This window comes from Denticeps clupeoides, chromosome 19 (assembly GCF_900700375.1).
Source record: "Denticeps clupeoides chromosome 19, fDenClu1.1, whole genome shotgun sequence".
Lineage (NCBI taxonomy): Eukaryota > Metazoa > Chordata > Actinopteri > Clupeiformes > Denticipitidae > Denticeps > Denticeps clupeoides.
In genome coordinates this window covers 18,343,639-18,362,225 of record NC_041725.1, presented here as the reverse complement: position 1 = coordinate 18,362,225, position 18,587 = coordinate 18,343,639, and the positions used below count along the sequence as shown (strand labels likewise).

Here is an 18,587-nt window from a genome sequence, read left to right as displayed (position 1 = left end):
AGGTATGATTATATGATGTGTAATGTATGATTAAAGAGGGGAAATGAATATATGCGCTGTTTTGGGGGGTTCATTTTGACACCCCACGTGGTCTAGTTGCCCCTAACGTCACCGTGCACCGGGGATAAAATGCCTGCCGGCGTTTGCTGTCACGGGATCGACACGTATTGGTCACTGACACACGCACCGAGGGACGGGCGTGCGACGGCGTGGCCTTTTTGCGCGACGAAATTGTGGCGAAATCGACGTCGTGGATCGTCAGATGAAGGCCGGGCGGAGAGTGCGCGACGCGATTGGCCAGATTCAGGGGGCGGGGGCGCCGCTCGCCCGCGTCGAATCTGCCGCGGCGGAAACGCAAGACGCGCGTTGTTGTGAGTAAGTCGCTTTTCTGCGTTTCTCCGGCATTAAACTGCGGCGTTCTTGTCCGACGTTGGGCGTTTTTCAGCAGACCAGGCGCCGATAAAAGTGCCGCTTCGGTGCGCTACACGTAAGCCTGTCGCTTAAATAGCGCGTCTCGTTCGAGTCCATTCAAACTTGACCGACCGGAGCCGCAAGTTCAAGTTCGAGCTTCAGCACGAAACTGCGTCCTTGAGAAATATCATCATAAGATAAGATAAAAAAAAATACTCCGACTGTATAATATAAAATAAATAGTCTTGGCGGATGGGAGTTTTAAAAATGAAAATATCAGTATATAGATAAAAGATATTTGGAAACGCCTGCATATATAGGATATAAGTACGTGGATATATATACACACACATATTGCACATAAGAAAAATGTACATTTACAGCATTTACCAGTCGCACTTATCCAGAGCGACTTGCAATCAGTAGTTACAGGGACAGTCCCCCTGGACACACAGGGTAAAGTGTCTTGCTCAGGGACACGATGGTAGTAAGTGGGGTTTGAACCTGGGTCTTCTGGGTCATAGGTGAGTGTGTTACCCGCTAGGCTACTAGCACCCGAATTGGAAATGGTGTAGTGGACGTGTGTCTGGTCACAAGTTGTATATGAAGTATTTGACCCGGACGCGCCGGTTCTGTGTCAGTTTTGGGGAAACGTGTGAACTCGGGGGTGATTTTGTGTGTTGTGCAGGCATGACCGTTGCCCCCCAGGCCCTCCGGCGCTGCGCTGCTGCTTGGCGGCTCTCGGGAAGGAGTCCAGCTCCGCCCTGTTCCTGCTCAGCAGTAAGCGAGCTTTGTGGCGTGAAAACGGGACTAAAAACCCTCCGTCACCTGCGCCTCACTCCGCTTTTCCGTCCCAGGTCCGCATGGCGACTTTCAGGCACAAAAACGCCAAGCGGATTGAGGGCCTGGATAAAAATGTGTGGTAAGGATGGCTGCGCTTTTTAGCATTCAATATAAACAGATATACACAAATATATTTTATATATATATATATACACAGATATTTATAATACTCTAATTTTATTTAGAGCATTTAGTTTTTGTATTGAACTTTTTATATTATACAGTTGGCATTTTTTGATGTATTTATTGACTTGACTGTTGTTCACTGTCTGCCGTGACCGTGTAAATTTCCCTCTTATCTTTTTTAAATCAACGCTCAGTTTCTCTCTGTGTGACAGGGTGGCCTTTACGTCGGTGGCTGCAGACCCGACCGTCGTGAACTTGGGTCAGGGGTACCCCGACGTACCCCCACCTTCGTACGTAAAAGAAGGCCTCGCGCAGGCCGCGCGGGTCGACCGGATGAACCAGTACACACGAGGCTTCGTAAGTTCCCTCGGATGCATCTAAAGCGATGTGACGTTGCTAATTCATGCATGATGCATACTTTGTTGTTTGTGGCTTCTTTATATTAAAAAATCCAATGTTTCCAGCGCTGTGCAAAAGTACAAAGCAGTGAAAAGAAAGCCACTGTTATTAGGATGCCGAACGAGGACGTGCCACCACACCTCCCGACCCGACCATCTGAACGTTCAGTGTTGCAAACGGGTTATCGCACAATCACTGCACAATGCACTTCACCGCGTAAAAAGACAGTCTTACAGGAAGTTCATTACGGATTTCATCGACGTCTTCCAGAACCCTCACACGTTTATTTTCTTATTCCGAAACCTTTCAAGGCCGGGAAAATTCCATGACTTTTCCAGGGTTTCAGTGTCTGTTGAAACCCTGATAACCATTACTTTAACCTGCGCACAGTCAAAACAGAGTGGATCAGGATGCATATTATTTCAAATTCAATTCAAATTCGAATTTTTATTTGTCACATACACAGTCATACACGGTATGATATGCAGTGAAATGCTTTTTTGCGACTGCTACAGACGACCGTATTGCAAATTTTGCAAGTAAAATATGTGTAACAGGTAGGGTGAAGGTGTGCAAATGAGTGAAAGATAATGTATAAGATTAAAAAAAGTAAAAACAGCACACCTTATTGCGTGTTGTGCAGCTATAAATGTGCACGTGACAAATAAAAATCTTGGCTCTAAGCAGCAAGCAATTCCGTTAATGCGACAAAATTCCACGAACCAGTGATGTGTTTGGAAGAAAGAGACTCTGATCTGCAATACAGTACCGTTCTCCATCGGTGGACTTTGTACAAGTTTTAACACTCATTAATTTACCGAGTCGCTTTTCACTGTTTAATCTGGATTAAATTGAATACAGTCCCTTCCTCAACTGTTTCGGTTCCTGTTGGAAAGAATGCAAAAATATTTTAATTTGTTTCACTGCCGAACAAAAAAAAAACTTTTGCACGGCACTGTAATCCAAAGGGGGAATTCAGATGGCCTTTCATTGAGAGTAGCTGTAGGCCACGCTAAAAAAAACCCGTCTGAAGTTTACTTGCGTTCGTGGATGCAACAGGGTCATCCGTCTCTGGTGAAGGCCTTGTCCCAGGTCTACGGGACGGTCTGTGGCCGGCAGCTGGATCCTTTTAAAGAGATTCTGGTCACCGTCGGCGGCTACGGCTCCCTGTTCAGCTGCATGCAGGCCCTGGTGGACGAGGGCGACGAGGTCCGTGAAGACGTCACCGACTGCTTCGTTCAGGTGATGAGGGAAAAGGCTGCTTTGGTGACGATGATTCTTTCTCCAGGTAATAATTATCGAGCCCTTCTTCGACTGCTACGTTCCCATGGTTCGAATGGCTGGGGCCAAGCCGGTGCTTATACCACTGAGACCGGTAGGTGAGATGGTGGTGGACTAATAGTGATTTAATAACCAGTTTATAACGTTCATCTGGCAGGATATTCTGTTTCCACTGGCAGAAGTCCGGAATGAAGACCACCTCCAGCAGCGCTGACTGGGTCCTGGACCAAGAAGAACTTGCCAGCAAATTCAACTCCAAGACCAAAGCCATACTAATCAACACGCCCAACAATCCCCTCGGCAAGGCGAGTCTTTCTCTCCACTGCGCCCCCCCCTTCTTCGCGAAAAACCGTCCCGCTCTCTGCAAATGGCTGAAATGATGTTGTGTCCACGTTGCCAGATATTCGCCAGAGAGGAGCTCCAGGCCATCGCCGACCTGTGCATCAAACACGACACGCTGTGCTTCAGCGACGAGGTGTACGAGTGGCTCGTATACCGAGGCCACCAGCACGTCAAAATAGGTGCTCTAGAACGGTGGTTCCAACTTTTAAGACATGTCAGGACCCCCCAATCCCAATTTCCTTCAATACAAACTTATATTTGCAAAAAAAAAAAATACACAGCAGTTGTAGGTTTTTGTTTTAATTCACAATTAAAAAAAAAAAAAATCTAATTTTGATAACCTCAGGGCCCAGGGGGTCGTGAACCCCAGGTTGGGAACCACAGCTCTAGGTGATGTTCAAAGCCTTTTCTTGTTGCTGTCTGAAACTTTTTGGAATCCTGCAGCTACTCTCCCCGGGATGTGGGAGCGGACGGTCACCATCGGCAGCGCCGGGAAGACCTTCAGCGTGACTGGATGGAAGGTGACCATCTGCTGAATCTCTGGGTTCGAGTTCTGGGAAAAGAACTGGAATTTGTCCATTTCAGTATTGCTGGCAGTAGGTGTGACGAATGTAAAGATTGAGGAGTTTTGATTGGATGCATCCCATCGATTTTTTTTTTTCTACATTGAGAGTTACGGCCTCGTTCACACGGATGTCTGAAACAGCCGTTTTTCTGCCGTTCATGGCATCAGGTGAGCGTGGACTGAACGCCGACTGCTTGTCCGGCACCAGCGATCAGTCGGCTGATCATTCAGCCGATTGGCATCAATTTCTGCCGGAATCACAACAAACTTTAAACAGCGTGAATCGAACGCAGATACAAAGTGCAGTAAAAATGCGGATCCGCTCAGAGGGCCATCGTTTCAAACGTATGTACAGTACAGGCCAAAAGTTTGGACACCTTCTCATTCAATGCGTTTTCTTTATTTTCATGACCATTTACGTTGGTAGGTTCTAAACTACGAATGAACACATGTGGAGTTCTGTACTTAACAAAAAGCGGAGACCTGACCTCCACAGTCACCGGACCTGAACCCAATCCAGATGGTTTGGGGTGAGCTGGACCAACAAGTGCTAAACATCTCTGGGAACTCCTTCAAGACTGTTGGAGAAGCATTTCAGGTGACGACCTCTTGAAGCTCATCGAGAGAATGCCAAGAGTGTGCAAAGCAGTAACCAGAGCAAAGAAACTAGAATATAAAACATGTTTTCACTTATTTCACCTTTTTTTGTTAAGTACAGAACTCCACATGTGTTCATTCATAGTTTTGGTCATGAAGATAAAGAAAACACGTTGAATGAGAAGGTGTCCAAACCACAGGCCTGTACTGTAAATACACATAAAACTGAACTTTTTCCAAATCTAACCTTCACTCAAATCAGGCCGTCACAGTCACTTCCGGCACCACTTTTTAACTAAAATGTCACCAAGCAACGTCATTATGATACCTGCTAAGGTTCCCAGTCATCCAGGTCATGGTTACCTCAAAAAAGGTCATTTCACCGGCAACTGGACTTGTTCTGGATCCTTGACGCCGTTTCTCTGAGTCGTTATGATATGATGGATTATGTTGTGCGCGGCATCGATGCAGATTGAGATTTTGCCGCAGCAGGCCCAGGGTGAACCGGCTGCCTTTCCCCCGCAGCTTGGCTGGTCCATCGGCCCGGAGCACCTGGTCCGACACCTGCAGACAGTGTGGCAGAACACCCTGTACACCTGCCCCACGCCGCTGCAGGCGAGTAGCACCTCGGCGCCCGCCGGCACGCCGCGGCCGAGCGCCAACCGGCCTGTGATTTGGTCCCTGTAGGAGGCGGTGGCGCAGGGTCTCCAGAAGGACTTCCAGCGGATGGGCCGGCCGGACTGCTACTTCTCCTCGCTGGCCGCGGAGCTGGAGGCCAAGCGGGACCGGATGGCCGGCATCCTGTGCTCGGCGGGCATGGCCCCGGTGGTGCCGGAGGGCGGCTACTTCATGATCGCGGACGTGACTGCGCTCAGTGAGTTCAGGTCCACCGGATCTCAGAGAACCCCAAAAAAAAAAAGCCTGAATTTAACCCGATTTTTCTTCAAATGTACCGTACGGCTGCAGTAGAAAAGTTTACATCAACGTACAGGTTTAAGTCACAGTTCAGATTACATCGTGTTGGGGTACGGAAACATTTACATTTACAGCATTTACCAGACGCCCTTATCCAGAGCGACTTACAGTCAGTAGTTACAGGGACAGTCTCCCCCTGGAGACACTCAGGGTTAAGTGTCTCGCTCAGGGACACGATGGTAGTAAGTGGGGTTTGAACCCGGGTCTACTGGTTCATAGGCGAGTGTCTAATCCACCAGGCCACTACAACCCTAAACACCACGATGGGCGCGAAACAGCGTAAAAATCTTGATTTGTCCTTTTTTTCGGTTTACTTTTGCGTTGCTCTCATGTATACGGTGAAGAGCTGAAAAGTTGTGGAAAGTGGAAACAAATGATTGTTTTTCCATAATTGTTAAAGGAAAAATTCATAATTGAAATGGAGGTGTTCTGGCTTTCTACAGCGGTGCAGCTCCAGTCCTCTACGCCCGTGTTGCATGTCGCGTGAAAGTGACAGCAGCACAGCACGCGGTTACACGGTGAAACGTGTCCTCTGCATTTAACGGTCGCCCTTGGTGTGAGCAGTGACCGGCGCCCGGGGAGCAGCGTGTGGGGACGGCACCTTCGTCAAGGGGACCTCGGGGATTCGAACCGGCAATCTTCTGATTACGGGGCCACTTCCTTAACCGCTAGGCCACCACTGACCCAGAAACGATCAAACAGAACTGTGTTTTCCACTTAAATACAGTGTTTCCAGATGATATCAGAAAGTTGCCGGTTCGAATCCCGACCCGCCAAGGTGCCACTGAGCAAAGCACCGTCCCCACACACTGCTCCCCGGGTGCCTGTCATGGCTGCACACTGCTCACCAAGGGGGATGGTTAAATGCAGAGGACACATTTCGCTGTGTGCACCGTGTGCTGTGCTGCTTTGTGTCACAATGACAATCACTTCACTTTATAATATATTTAATCACGGCTCGCTCAGTCAAAACAGGGTGGTTCTGCTATAACTACGTGAGTAAGTAAAAATCTTTCGTAATGGGGACATGCCGTGTCCTGGAACTCACCCGCTGTGTTTCTGTACACAGATCAGGACTTGTCCCACATGCAGGAGGACGAGCCGTATGATTACAGGTTCAACAAGTGGATGATCAAAGAGAAGGTGCGGCGCGGATCTGGACCCGAGTGGCACAGGAGCCGAGTTTTAAATGTCACCTCCTGTTCCCAAACAGAAACTGGCAGGGATTCCGATGACCGCCTTCTGCGGGGACGACACCAAGCGGCAGTTCGAGAAATACATCCGCTTTTGCTTCATCAAGGTAAGAAGGAACGGACACGATCAGATTTTAACGTCGAGCTCTTCTATTTCCTGAAATGGTTTTGTCTCGTCTCTGCAGCAGGACGCCACGCTGGATGCTGCTGAGGCCATCCTGAAGAACTGGAGCCAGCAGACCTCCGTCTGAGGTGGAGCTCACTAGTGTGTGTGTGTGTGTGTGTGTGTGAGAGACTAAATATGCTGTTTATCCAGGCCCTGATTGCAGCGTTACATGAACGTGCTGTGGTGTTTCGGTGCAAAGGACACGGGAATCGAACAAAAATGAAAAGGAATAAAATAAAACGAGTTGTGTTTTTTCTCATCATTCTCCCGCCTCCCGGACTCGGTAGGGAACGGTGACATCCACACAACACAATTCTGCGTGGTAGTAGCCTAGTAGGTAACACACTCGCCTATGAACCAGAAGACCCAGGTTCAAACCCCACTTACTACCACTGTGTCCCTGAGCAGGACACTTAAACCTGAGTGTCTCCAGGGGGGGACTGTCCCTGTAACTACTGATTGTAGGTTAATGTATATGTCTCTTCCGACACGCCGTGCTTTAATTACAGGCTTTTTAAGCAGGCAGCCGCTGTCTAATTCAACCCGTACACACGGTGTCAAGATGTGAGGACAGTCACCTGTTCGGTGGCAGAATCCAGAACCTCCTCCGTTCAATAGATCAGCGGTCTGAACTGACAGATACCATACGACACCTGCGGCCACTAGATGGCGCCAGAGTCTGACAAAACCTGGTCTCCATGGGCCCTAAATATTCATTCAGAGATTCCTGGACATGTGTAATTAAGGACATGGACGCTTGTGTGAATATTTGATGGTGTTTGAGAAGTAGGGATGAGTCCTGTCCCAGCCAGTCAGTCCTTTGTGACACCGTGGACGAGACTCGTCTTGCTTTTGTTCTGTACATCGTCCTGCTTTTTTTTACATTAAAGCATTTTGAATTCAGAGGGTGACCTGAGTTCAGTCCTCTGTCCCTCCTTCCCCTTCCGGCCGCCGGATGAATTGAGTCTGCGGCGCTCCCAGAAGGCCTGGTGGCACAGCGGGGCGGGGTCTCGCCTTGCAGGCCTCTTTCCCGGCTTCCCTTTCCTCTTCCTGCGTGTGCAATCTGTCCCGTGTCCCCCCAGGAGAGCCGAAGCCCAGGCTTCCACGTTCGCGGTGCCCTTCCAACCCAGGTCCAGGTATCAGGAGCACCCTCTTCCTCGGCTCCACCTTTTCATGCCAGCTTCAACCTCAAGTTTCCGATGGGGATCCTGAGGGGACGGCCGGTTCTCCAGGATTACCTTTACATTTACAGCATTTACCAGACGCCCTTATCCAGAGCGACTTACAGTCAGTAGTTACAGGGACAGTCCCCCCCCTGGAGACACTCAGGGTTAAGAGTCCTGCTCAGGGACACGATGGTAGTAAGTGGGATTCGAAACCCGGGGCTTCTGGTCCACAGGCGAGTGTGTTACCCACTAGGCTACTACCACCCACCCAGGATCAGGGCGTGGCAACACGCCCCCGAAGCGGCGCTGTCGGACCAGTCCAGCAGGCTCCTGCAGAACTCCGCTCGAGGCGCCGAAGCCGCCGCGGGTTTATACGGTTTGTTCCCCCCACCATCTACCACAATCTGGCTGTTCTGCACCGTTGGACCAGTTCAGCAGGTCTGATTGGTGATCGGTTGTGTGCGTTTCCTCGTACTGTTAGTACTTGCCCTGAACAGCCCTTCTCCGGGGCCTGCTCTCAATCAGGTCAGGTTGTCCAACGCACGGGACCGTGCGGCCGATCCCACACCGGAAAGTATGGCCCTTCGTCCCACGTCTCTGGGGCTGGAGCCTGGAGGGCGAGGCGGTCAAATTCACAGCGAAAGGCAAACGCGAAACGAACAAACGCAGAAAACATACACGTCGTTTTTTACTTTTATGAATATACAGTTTTTACATTCCATTTTGAAAAGTTCAGAATCGCTCAGAGCTGCCCTCTCCTCATCGATATTCATAAATCCACATTTCATAATTTTATATTTATATATATATATATATATAAAAAAATTAACATACAGCAGATTCAAAATGCTAATATTCTAAAAAATACAGTATAAAACTATAACTTACATTTTTTTCCAACGCGAGTACATGATTGTTAATAGAACGTGACGAGTGTCTGAAAACCACCCAAAAAAAAAAAAAACCCTCGCTGCGGTTTAGTCCGGGACTAAACGGAGAACGTAGAATTTTCGCCGGCGTTCGGACGCAACCGTCCGCAGGCGAGAGCCCGGCCGACGCCCCGAAAAAAAACAAAAAAAAACCCAACAAGGAGGACTATTTGGCAGTTGGCTTTGGTAGGTGTTCAGAACCCGACGGTTTTTGAAGCCCTTTATCCATAAAAGAATTTAAGGCATGGGGGGGGATACAAAAGATGGAGGGGAGGAAGAAAAATGGCAGCAATCTTGTGAAGATCGTCCTGGGCAACGAAGTGTAGAAAACAGTCAACGTTCTCAGGACGTCCTGCTGACGGGGTCCCAGTGCTCAGACCAGACAAAACATCTTCACTACAACGCTTCTCAGATCGATCGATCGCTAGATAGATATATAGATATAGATGTATAGGTACAGAATTTCGTAAAAAATGCCGGTCGGTTCCATGGCACCGGAGACGGGCGCGCAGGCGTCCTGCTGGGTGGGCGTGGAGAGGTTCACAGTGTTGAAACGGGGCGGGCGGTGGTAGAGCATGCTGGGACAGTGGGAGGGCGCTAACACCAGTCTGCGATGTAGTCAAAGTCCCCGAACAGCTCCTGCTCGTTGGCAGTCAGGACCCTGGGCTCGCGGGGCGGGGTCAGGATGGGCGCCTCGGAGGTGAACTCTTCGTCAAAGTTGCTGACGTCCTCGCGGCCCTTGATGGTGGGGACGAACGGAGGACGGACCTTCTTGGCGAGGAGTCCCGCCCAGTCCATGTTCTGGTAAAGAAAGAGAGTTATCGGAACATCATTTTTAAAATGATAACTGGCCTGAGGAGGGAAAAAAAAAAAGAAAAGTGGAGCAACTTACTCTGAAAAACGGATGTTTTTTAACCTCCTCAGCGTCCCGTTCTCCGGCACCAAGACGCCTCTCAGGATTTCTCCTCAGCAACTGTGGACAGAATCATCGTTCGCAAGGAGCCAAAAAAACAAAGGAAAAAAACCCATATATATATATATAAACCTACTCTTCTCATGATGGAGATGGCCTCCGTGGACAGGAAGCGCGGGTAGCGAACTTCATCGTTTACTATGCTGTCGAACACCTCCTCTTCGTCATCACCAGGGAATGGAGACTGAAAGAACAAAATTCGGTTCTTCTACTGAAGATGCATTTTCTGGCTTAACACAAAGCTCGACCAATCACAAGCGTTAAGTAGCGGCACAACGCGGTTCGGCCACGCCCACCGGAGCCCTGGGACGAGCCGAGTATTAGTGAATGAAGGCCGTGGACGATCTGGAGGAACGCAGCGGATGAACGGGATGAAGGCGCTCACCTCCCCGACCAGCATTTCAAAGATGAGGACGCCCAAACCCCACCAGTCCACGGCGCGCGTGTACGACGTCTCCGTCAGCACCTCCGGCGCCAGGAACTCGGGCGTGCCGCAGAACGTGCTGGTGCGGTCCCGGAAGCCCATGCCTTAAAGGGACACCACAGTCAGGCCACAGCGTCCAGGACGAGGCGGGACGGAGCGGAAGTGGCGTTCCTCACCTTCTTTGCAGAGGCCGAAGTCGGCGATCTTCACGTATCCCTCCGTGTCCAACAGCAGATTGTCCAGCTTCAGGTCTCTGGGGGCAGAAACCATCGTCAGAGCAACCAAACATGGTGCCGTAGGGCCGGGCAGGAACCGTCCAGGATGTGGAAGGGGGGCTGAGACCCTCCAGAAGTTCAGGGTGGAGGAGCTGACATTTTACTGGAGGTTAGAAGTTACCTGTACACGATTTTATGGTCATGAAGGAACTGCAATCCCAGAACAACACAAGCAGCGTAGAACCTGCGGTGGAAGGGGCGGTAAAAACAGGCGTCAGAAGAAGCCGTTGGGGCAGGCGTCACCGCGGGGCCGTCCGAGATTTGACTCACACGGCGCGTGGCTCGGAGAAGACGTCGGCGTGGATGTGCATCATCAGGTCCCCGCCGGCGGCGTACTCCATCACGAAGCACACGTGGTCCTTGGTCTGGAAACAGGCGAACAGGTTGACCAGGAACGGGTGCCGGACGCTGTTCACCGTCTCGAAGATGCGCTTCTCGCACATGAGGCTGGAAGAGGGGACGGCGGCGGACGGTGAGGGGACGTCCTGCCAGCTAGACAGACGGGCAAACGAGAGCGCCGGCGCGGCAGTACCTGTCGACTTCGTCGCGTGCCACAATGTCACCCTTCTTCAGAGCCTTTATAGCAAACATCTCGCCTGTGGTCTTGTACTCAGACAGCAGGACCTGTGCACAGAGAACGAGAAGAAGTTAGAAGAACTCGTCCCTCACGGTGTCATTGCGACCAGGTGCAGGACGACGCACCTTGCCAAAATGTCCCCGGCCGAGGACGGCCACACATTTAAAGTCGCTGAGATTGAACTGAAACTCCTCTTCCTCCCTGCAGAGACGAGGACAAAACGGAGGAATAAGACTCACACCAACGCAAAGGCTCCACCCCCTTAAACACAGAGCCCCGCCCACACTCGGCACCTTGTCTCTGGTTTGGGCTGGACCGAACTCCGGTCCAGGTCCGGCGGGTGGATCTCGTCCTCCACCAGGTCGCTGTAGTCTGGCTTGAGCACCACGTTGTTCCTGGAGTCGTTCAGGAAGTCGAACGTGGCCAACGCTTCCTGAGGGGGGGAATTCCACCCGCCATTAGGGGGCGCAGTGACAAAGCAAAAGGTCAAAACAGCCCTTCAGACATTCCGGGGTCACGCACCTGCACCGCCTGCCCATCCGAAGCTTTAGCCTCCGGCACAGACTCCCTCATCTCCACGACGACGGACTGGCGTTTGGGAACAGGGACGTCTTCCTTGTCAAAGTCTAGTTTGGTCACGGCGGTGAGACTGAGGAACAGAAGAGGGGAATTAGAGCCGATGATCGTGGCCCGATCACGGTAGCTTACTGCCATGCACATGCAGACAGGATCATGTGACACCAGTTCGATTAGGTTCGTATAGAATAAAATTCCAGCCGAGATTTGTCTACGCAGATCCCCACGGCCACGTGGTAGGCAAAAAAATAGATCCCGATACGCTTTCCCATATCGAGCGATTAGATCGTTTTTGATCTAAGAAACGGATTAAAAAAAACACTGAAGTTGTCATAACGGATACACATGCTCTGTATCGCACACATGCACATAGTTTCTGGGACATTTTATAAAATTTGGGGGCACCAGAGAGCCACCGTCAACATGTGTGAGAATAAGGACGTCTGGCAACATATGCAAATTTCTGCCATTTTTATCGTAATTGTAAAAACTAAAATGAGTCCGAACTTTATTGCAATCGGGGACGAGAGGAGCGCGGCGCGTACCTGGCGTTGGCGGGGGACTCGGGTGGCCCCGGGGCCCCTCGGTCGGGCGTGAGCTCGGGCGCCAGCTCGGGGACCTGCGGGCTGTAGGAGCTGTTGTCCGCCGGGATGGCCCTGCGCACCAGCCGGCCCCACGTGGCGATGTTGATGTTCATCTGGGGCGCGCGCAGGAACGTCTTCCCTGCGAAAGCAGGCGGGGGTTCAGACTCGTCGCGTGACCGAGCGCGGCCCGGCCCGGCCCGGCGCGGCTCCTCACCCACCTTGCTGCTTGGAGAAGATCTTCTTCTGCCTCTGCAGTTTGGGCCTCCGCTCGATTACCGGGTTGAAGAACGTGACCTGTTGGGGTCGTGAGGGGGTCAGTGCCGCGAGAGATCCAAACGCTCGCACGCTCGTGGTCGCGGACACCAACCTCGGCAAACAGGGTGCCCTGCGGCTCCAGGTACAGGCACATGCCATGGCGCTGGTTGTCCAGGAAGTCCTCCAGCCGCAGGAACTTGACGGCGCACAGAGAGCGCCAGTCGCGCCAGTAGACGGAAATCTCCAGCTCGCGGGACTGAAACACGTGAAATCAAGGCCGGCGTCACAATAAACCACTTCTTCTTGCCTCCTGGTCTGATTCCGACTCAGAGTCCCAGGTTCGAACCCCACTTACTACCATCGTGTCCCTGAGCAAGACACTTAACCCTGAGTGTCCCCGTCACTACTGACTGTAAGAAGCTCTATTTGGCAGTATCATGTATTTCATATTTTCATGTATTTCATATTTCAGGGGCAGTGGTGGCCTAGCGGTTAAGGAAGCGGCCCCGTAATCAGAAGTTTGCCGGTTTGAATCCCGACCTGCCAAGGTGCCACTGAGGTGCCACTGAGCAAAGCACCGTCCCCACACACTGCTCCCCGGGCGCTTGTCATGGCCGCCCACTGCTCACCAAGGGTGATGGTTAAATACAGAGGACAAATTTCACCGTGTGCACTGTGTGCTGTGCTGCTGTGTATCACGTGTGACAATCACTTCACTTTCACTTTCTTTTTCACATCGGCATAGAGCAGTACTGAATTACAATAACCCAAATGTAATATTTCTCTTCATCGTACTCAGCAACATGTCCCAGTTTCATGTGTCAGATTTTAGAAACAGAATCTTTTCTTTTTTATTATAATAATAAAATGCATGGTTTGATACTAAAGAAAATTAGAATCCAATTAAAATAAATCTGATATTTAGACCTTTTGTTCCAATATTTAATGCCTTGACGTTGCAGCTATAAGTTTGCATTACTTATGATTGAAAGGAAGTGTGAACTTTTTTATTTTATTTATGTTCTTTATTTCTGGAAAACAGAAATTCATGTTGATACTTTGTGATTAATACGGATGTACATGTAACAACTGATACGGAATGTCAATAAAAACTAAATAAAAACCCTCATTATTGCGCAACGAGCCTCGGATTAACCCGTAAGGTTCACACAGATAAATTCGAATCGGGACACACACACACACACACACACACACGTCAAAGATTAAGTTACACACAAGAACAAACTGAACACAGCAAACACACCCACGCACACATCATAAAAGGCCTCTGCTCTGCTCTCATGTCACCTCACATTTCACCTCCAGGCAAACACGCTGAACCTTGAGCTCGTTCTTCTCCACCCTGTAAAGGAGTTAAACAGGACGGCCGCGGTCGTCGCGGGGTCCACGCCACGCCCCGCCGAGGTACTTCGCGACATGCTAACCGGGCAGGATGGACACCCGGAGGTGATCCCGATCCGGGGTTAACATTTCCACGGTTAATTGCAGGGGGTTGGGATGTAAGTAAGCACACCAGGCATTTAATACCAACGTGTTTGTGTGTTGAATTTAAGGTCGGGATCAGTGTTGTGAAATTGGCACAGACCGTGTGCTTCTTCTGGGAATTATTATTTCGGACAGAACGTGACAACATGACAAAAACAGCCTATAGAACCACGACGTTCCGATATTTAACATGTTTTTAGCCCGTTCATGACATCTGGCGCAATAACAAGCGTGCAAGGGTGTGTGTGTGTGTGTGTGTGTGTGTACATACCCGGTCAAGGTCGAGTGTGAACTTCTGGTCCCAGGCCTGGTTGCTGACAGGTTTCCAGTTGGTGTGGCCCACCACGGTGTTGTCCAGCTTCAGCACTGCGCAGATTTCATCTAGCGAGAGAGACACATACACAATTACATTTTTATTCAAATTAATTCATTTTAAATCATGTATTCAACAGGGTTTCCGCCCATCCTTAAAAAGTCTTTAATTGGATTTTTGAAAATGAAGGCCTCATATATCATTAAAAAGGACTAGTAGTCCTTAAATGTCTGCAGACCCAATACATACATATAAATACTGCAGACCCAATACATTTATTTACTTCTAAATAATTTCTCATTTGTGTGAGATCGGAATTAGCAGAACCGCCTATGGAGCTAGACGGCAAAATTCTGCACTCGCCAGCGGACCCGTTCTCCTTATACTGTATAAAAAAATGGGATATTACTGAATCAGGAACAGTGAGGAGGGAAAAGTATGTTCCTACATTTATTTTTCCTAAATCAAATGAAAAAAAAATAAATCTAATAATTTTTTTATTGATAGGCAAGCAAATGCCATTTATCGTATTGCGATATTGATCTCAGTAACCGCAATATGACCCCCCCCCCCAGCCCCCCCCAAAAAATAAATATATATCATGCAGCCCTGAAATAAGAAACCAAAAATATTGCAGTCACCCCCCTACTGGCTTCCTGCACTACAGGTAATATGAGTCTGGTAACATTGACTAAATGCTTATTGTTTAAAAAAAAAAAAAAAAGGAAATGAAACAATAAAATATTACTTAAGATAAAATACAATTGGCCCTCACAGTGTCTGCCGAGAAAAACGCTGGCCATTTGAGAAATGTAGTTGACAACCTTGATGAAGGGTCTTAAAATTTGATGAAAGTCTTAAATTTGGTTTCCTTAAACCTGCAGAAACCCATTCTAGATCTGGTTATGTTCTAAAAAACAAAAAAAAAAAATCTGGTTATATATAAAAACGCAGGAGGAAGAAAACTTCCTGTCCAGCTCACACACAGGTCTGTAGAAGAATAATGATCCCAGTTTGGGAATGTCACATGACCGCTATAAACAGAGTATAATGAGTCCGAATCCGGACACTCAACTGGACCGCTCCTCAGACTTGGACTGGTACCGCCCACTGCCGCTGCGGCTCTTGGTGCCGCGGTTTATGAAGGAGGACCGTGCGTCGCCGGGACTCCAGGTGGGCAGCTGCCCAGGCGCCGCTTTAGAACGTCCCGGAACATTCTCCAGGAGATCCTGGCACCCCATAAGCCTCACGTCTAAGGTGCCTTAAAAAAAAGGAATAAATATTTGTTAAAAACGATTTCTTATGATTTCAGTATAAGACTGACTGTATTTGGTAGATTTATTTATTCTCAGACCCCAGTCCCCCACCCCTACAGCCAATCCAGATCCTCGAATGGATCTCAGTAGTGCCTACTGCGCCCGGGTGCGAGCGGTACCGGCACGGAATCGCGGTTCTCGCGACGAACTGCTGAACTTAAGGTGGATTTAAATAAATCCGTTTTACTGATGCAGGCTGGGAATTAGGTGCTGAAAACCAATTAGTTTTACCTCCTGCAACATGATGTCAAACAGAATGCGGTTCAAGGATATTTCACCTTCGCTGGCCGCGATTTACAGAGCTAGAATAAATAACACCGCATCACATGAGTCCTAACCGGAGACTGAACCTTGGCTGTGGACATAGACAGGATGCTCCAAGAACGAGACGTGCCAGGAGACACCAGGGCATTCTGGTCTTTACCGGTGAGGGCGGCGGGTTTGGCCACGGTGCTGTACTGGCCGTGAGTGGAGATGATGCTCTGGCGCGGGCTGAGGGGCGGGGACACCGCCATGGACAGCTCCTCCATGATCTCACTGCTCTTCGGGTGGTTGGGCGGGAGTTCGCTCAGCCTCTGCTCCAGGGAGTACTTCAGCAGGTCCAACTTCTGGCTGGAGTCATTCAGCACCGCCTGGGCCTGAAGAAAAAAAAAATACACAAAATGTAAAATATCCAGAAGGATGAACCAGATAATGGGGCAGGAGGAATAAGGTGGAGCTAAAACATCCACATTTACAGCAATTTATTACTTATCCACTTACATTTACAGCATTTACCAAACGCCCTTATCCAGAGCGACTTACAGTCAGTAGTTACAGGGACAGTCCCCCCCTGGAGACACTCAGGGTTAAGTGTCTTGCTCAGGGACACGATGGTAGTAAGTGGGGTTTGAACCTGGGTCTTCTGGTTCATAGGCTACTACCACCCACTTAAAGCAATGGAAAACATCTTCTAAAATTCAGCATACTCTATGAATTGACATGACGTCAAACATCAAACACGGCCCCAATTTTTTTTTTTTTTTGATTCGGCACTTTAGAACCAGTTCTATTGTGCTGTGCCTAGAACAAAGTCCAAAGTGTGGACTAAAGAGCTTCTCCAGCAGACTGAAGTCTAGTGTCTGGCCGTGAGATTTCTCACGCCCTTACCAACAAATGGTCCAATGAGGTCTCAGACCCCACAGACGGGATCCATGGGATCGTGTGTTGAAACGAATCTCATATTCAATGCGTCGCGACGCGGACGATTCTGCAGAACGATTGAATCATAACGACGCCGCTCTGTGTTTTTCTAATTGGAGTTAAAAGTAGTTTTTAAGTCACTGTGGATGCCACTCCGGAAATGAACACCATTCTCGTTTTTGCGTTAGATTTGGAATTCACTTTTTTTTGGTTTGGCACGTGTGTTCAAATTGTCCACGTTCCTTCCCCCTAAACGGGAGCATGACAAGCCGGATGAGTCCTGATGAATCAATAATTAAGATCGAATGGAATTGTGAGACCAGTGAACCTCATATTACCTCAAGTAATATGCATCTTTTGTAATATTTTTACACAAGAATTTCCATGACCTTTCAATTATTCTAAAGCAAATTTTCATAATCATAAAAATAAAAAAAATGAAAAAAAAAAGACCAGAAAATTGTTAAACTAAATTCATGACAACCCTGTAAAACTGAACTTACACAACAGTGTTTCTTCCTCCAAGTTCGCGTGAGCAGAGCGAAATGGACTTAGACGATCAGCTGTCATTGAAATGACGTCTAAAAGGAGATACGCGGCTGAGAAAGTTCTGGAATATGGAAGCGTTGCAGGCAGCAGCGCGTGACCTCGCTTCTCGAGCAGTCTTATACGGGAACCACATACTTCGTTATATGTGACTTTTCCAGAACTTTATTTTGTTCCCTTTTCAAGACTTTTCCAGGTTTTTAACGACCGTAGGAACCTTGAAAATGGCCCAAGTTTCAGATAAACGCAGAGTACCACGAGTGCCGTCAGTAGAACAATGTTTGGTTATATCAGAGTTGTTCCGCTACGGAACCAAATGAACACGCCACTTTGTTACGGAGTCGAAATGAGACTCACCTCGGCCAGCCCCTTCTTCTCGGTGACCTTCCCCAGCAGCTTCATGACATTCTTGGCCCCCTCTGCCAGGGCCGACTCTATCCGGAAGTGATGCCGGAGTTCCTCCAGCCGAAGGTCCAGCGGGCTGATGATGGGCCTCGCGCCTGAAACTGGACACGACGGCGTGAGCACCAAATAATAATAAATAACGAATAATAACCGTCAATGGATCAAAGCGATGACGCAAGCGTGCGCTTGTACGCATGCACTGACTGAGCCACTTCGATTGGCGCCGAGCCAATCGAATCAATTGATCTAAAACCGTGTATTAAATTAACTGGCCAAAGAGTAGAATTGATGGTGCGAATGATAATCTGGGCGCGGCGTTGGCGGCGTTACGCTGCTCCCCACCATCGTTGCTGTCCAAGCTGATCTCGCTGGCCTGGCTGGCTTTGAGGATCTGCATCCTAATGAACTCGATCTTCGTCTTGCTGTCCTGGAGCATCTGCTGGGCGGTGGCGAGGAGTTTGCGGTCCTGAGGGGAGAGAGTCGCAGTTGCAGGTCAAAGGTCGGACCTGGGGCCGCAGGTCGGCCACAGAAGAGACGACGGACAAGTGAAAGAGATCGACGGCTGCGGTGACGACGGGCAATCTGGGTCAAGCAGGGAACGGGAACGCCGGCTACTGAAAAGGGAACATTGTCCGCTAGAACCGGCACCGACTGTTCTACCC

The 18,587-nt window shown here is 49.4% G+C and overlaps 2 protein-coding genes across 6 annotated transcripts in view; one reads left to right on the top strand and one right to left on the bottom strand.

Moving 5' to 3' along the window:
• The first annotated feature begins 178 nt into the window (after positions 1 to 178).
• On the top strand, positions 179 to 13,145 carry LOC114768869 (kynurenine--oxoglutarate transaminase 3-like). 4 transcript variants are annotated; one of them, XM_028961283.1, is made up of 15 exons: positions 179 to 371; positions 1,100 to 1,191; positions 1,269 to 1,333; positions 1,593 to 1,737; positions 2,839 to 2,988; positions 3,068 to 3,154; positions 3,240 to 3,365; positions 3,461 to 3,581; positions 3,847 to 3,923; positions 5,090 to 5,179; positions 5,252 to 5,438; positions 6,609 to 6,682; positions 6,753 to 6,839; positions 6,918 to 6,984; positions 13,130 to 13,145. In XM_028961283.1, exons 1-14 carry the CDS (start codon positions 263 to 265, stop codon positions 6,981 to 6,983), a joined length of 1,476 nt encoding a protein of 491 aa, XP_028817116.1. In that variant the 5' UTR covers positions 179 to 262; the 3' UTR covers position 6,984; positions 13,130 to 13,145. The 4 variants fall into 4 exon arrangements, with proteins under 4 accessions (XP_028817116.1, XP_028817115.1, XP_028817118.1 ...); XM_028961282.1 differs by lacking the exon at positions 13,130 to 13,145 and adding an exon at positions 7,049 to 7,801; XM_028961285.1 differs by lacking the exon at positions 13,130 to 13,145 and having other exon boundaries at positions 348 to 375; positions 6,918 to 7,801.
• pkn2b (protein kinase N2b) overlaps positions 8,737 to 18,587 on the bottom strand; it is a 24,787-nt gene continuing 14,936 nt past the window's right edge. For both annotated transcript variants that reach the window (XM_028961281.1, XM_028961280.1), the window contains 19 exons: positions 18,268 to 18,391; positions 17,878 to 18,026; positions 16,217 to 16,430; positions 15,552 to 15,737; positions 14,435 to 14,544; positions 12,770 to 12,913; positions 12,621 to 12,696; positions 12,364 to 12,541; positions 11,765 to 11,891; positions 11,536 to 11,675; positions 11,368 to 11,443; positions 11,198 to 11,289; positions 10,936 to 11,112; positions 10,787 to 10,849; positions 10,567 to 10,643; positions 10,352 to 10,494; positions 10,043 to 10,150; positions 9,886 to 9,966; positions 8,737 to 9,794 (listed from right to left, as the gene is read on the bottom strand). In XM_028961281.1, coding sequence (XP_028817114.1) covers positions 9,591 to 9,794; positions 9,886 to 9,966; positions 10,043 to 10,150; positions 10,352 to 10,494; positions 10,567 to 10,643; positions 10,787 to 10,849; positions 10,936 to 11,112; positions 11,198 to 11,289; positions 11,368 to 11,443; positions 11,536 to 11,675; positions 11,765 to 11,891; positions 12,364 to 12,541; positions 12,621 to 12,696; positions 12,770 to 12,913; positions 14,435 to 14,544; positions 15,552 to 15,737; positions 16,217 to 16,430; positions 17,878 to 18,026; positions 18,268 to 18,391 — 2,469 coding nt within the window. In that variant the 3' untranslated portion in view covers positions 8,737 to 9,590. The remainder of the gene's footprint in view (positions 9,795 to 9,885; positions 9,967 to 10,042; positions 10,151 to 10,351; positions 10,495 to 10,566; positions 10,644 to 10,786; positions 10,850 to 10,935; positions 11,113 to 11,197; positions 11,290 to 11,367; positions 11,444 to 11,535; positions 11,676 to 11,764; positions 11,892 to 12,363; positions 12,542 to 12,620; positions 12,697 to 12,769; positions 12,914 to 14,434; positions 14,545 to 15,551; positions 15,738 to 16,216; positions 16,431 to 17,877; positions 18,027 to 18,267; positions 18,392 to 18,587) is intronic.

What these genes read in the sequence shown, in the direction of transcription:
- LOC114768869 (XM_028961283.1), top strand. Translation starts at nt 263, where the DNA reads ATGAAGGCCGGGCGGAGAGTGCGCGACGCGATTGGCCAGATTCAGGGG. An exon ending in CGCCCTGTTCCTGCTCAGCA is followed by an intron (nt 1,192 to 1,268) that starts GTAAGCGAGCTT and finishes TTTCCGTCCCAG; the next exon opens with GTCCGCATGGCGACTTTCAG. An exon ending in TGGTGGACGAGGGCGACGAG is followed by an intron (nt 2,989 to 3,067) that starts GTCCGTGAAGAC and finishes TTCTTTCTCCAG; the next exon opens with GTAATAATTATCGAGCCCTT.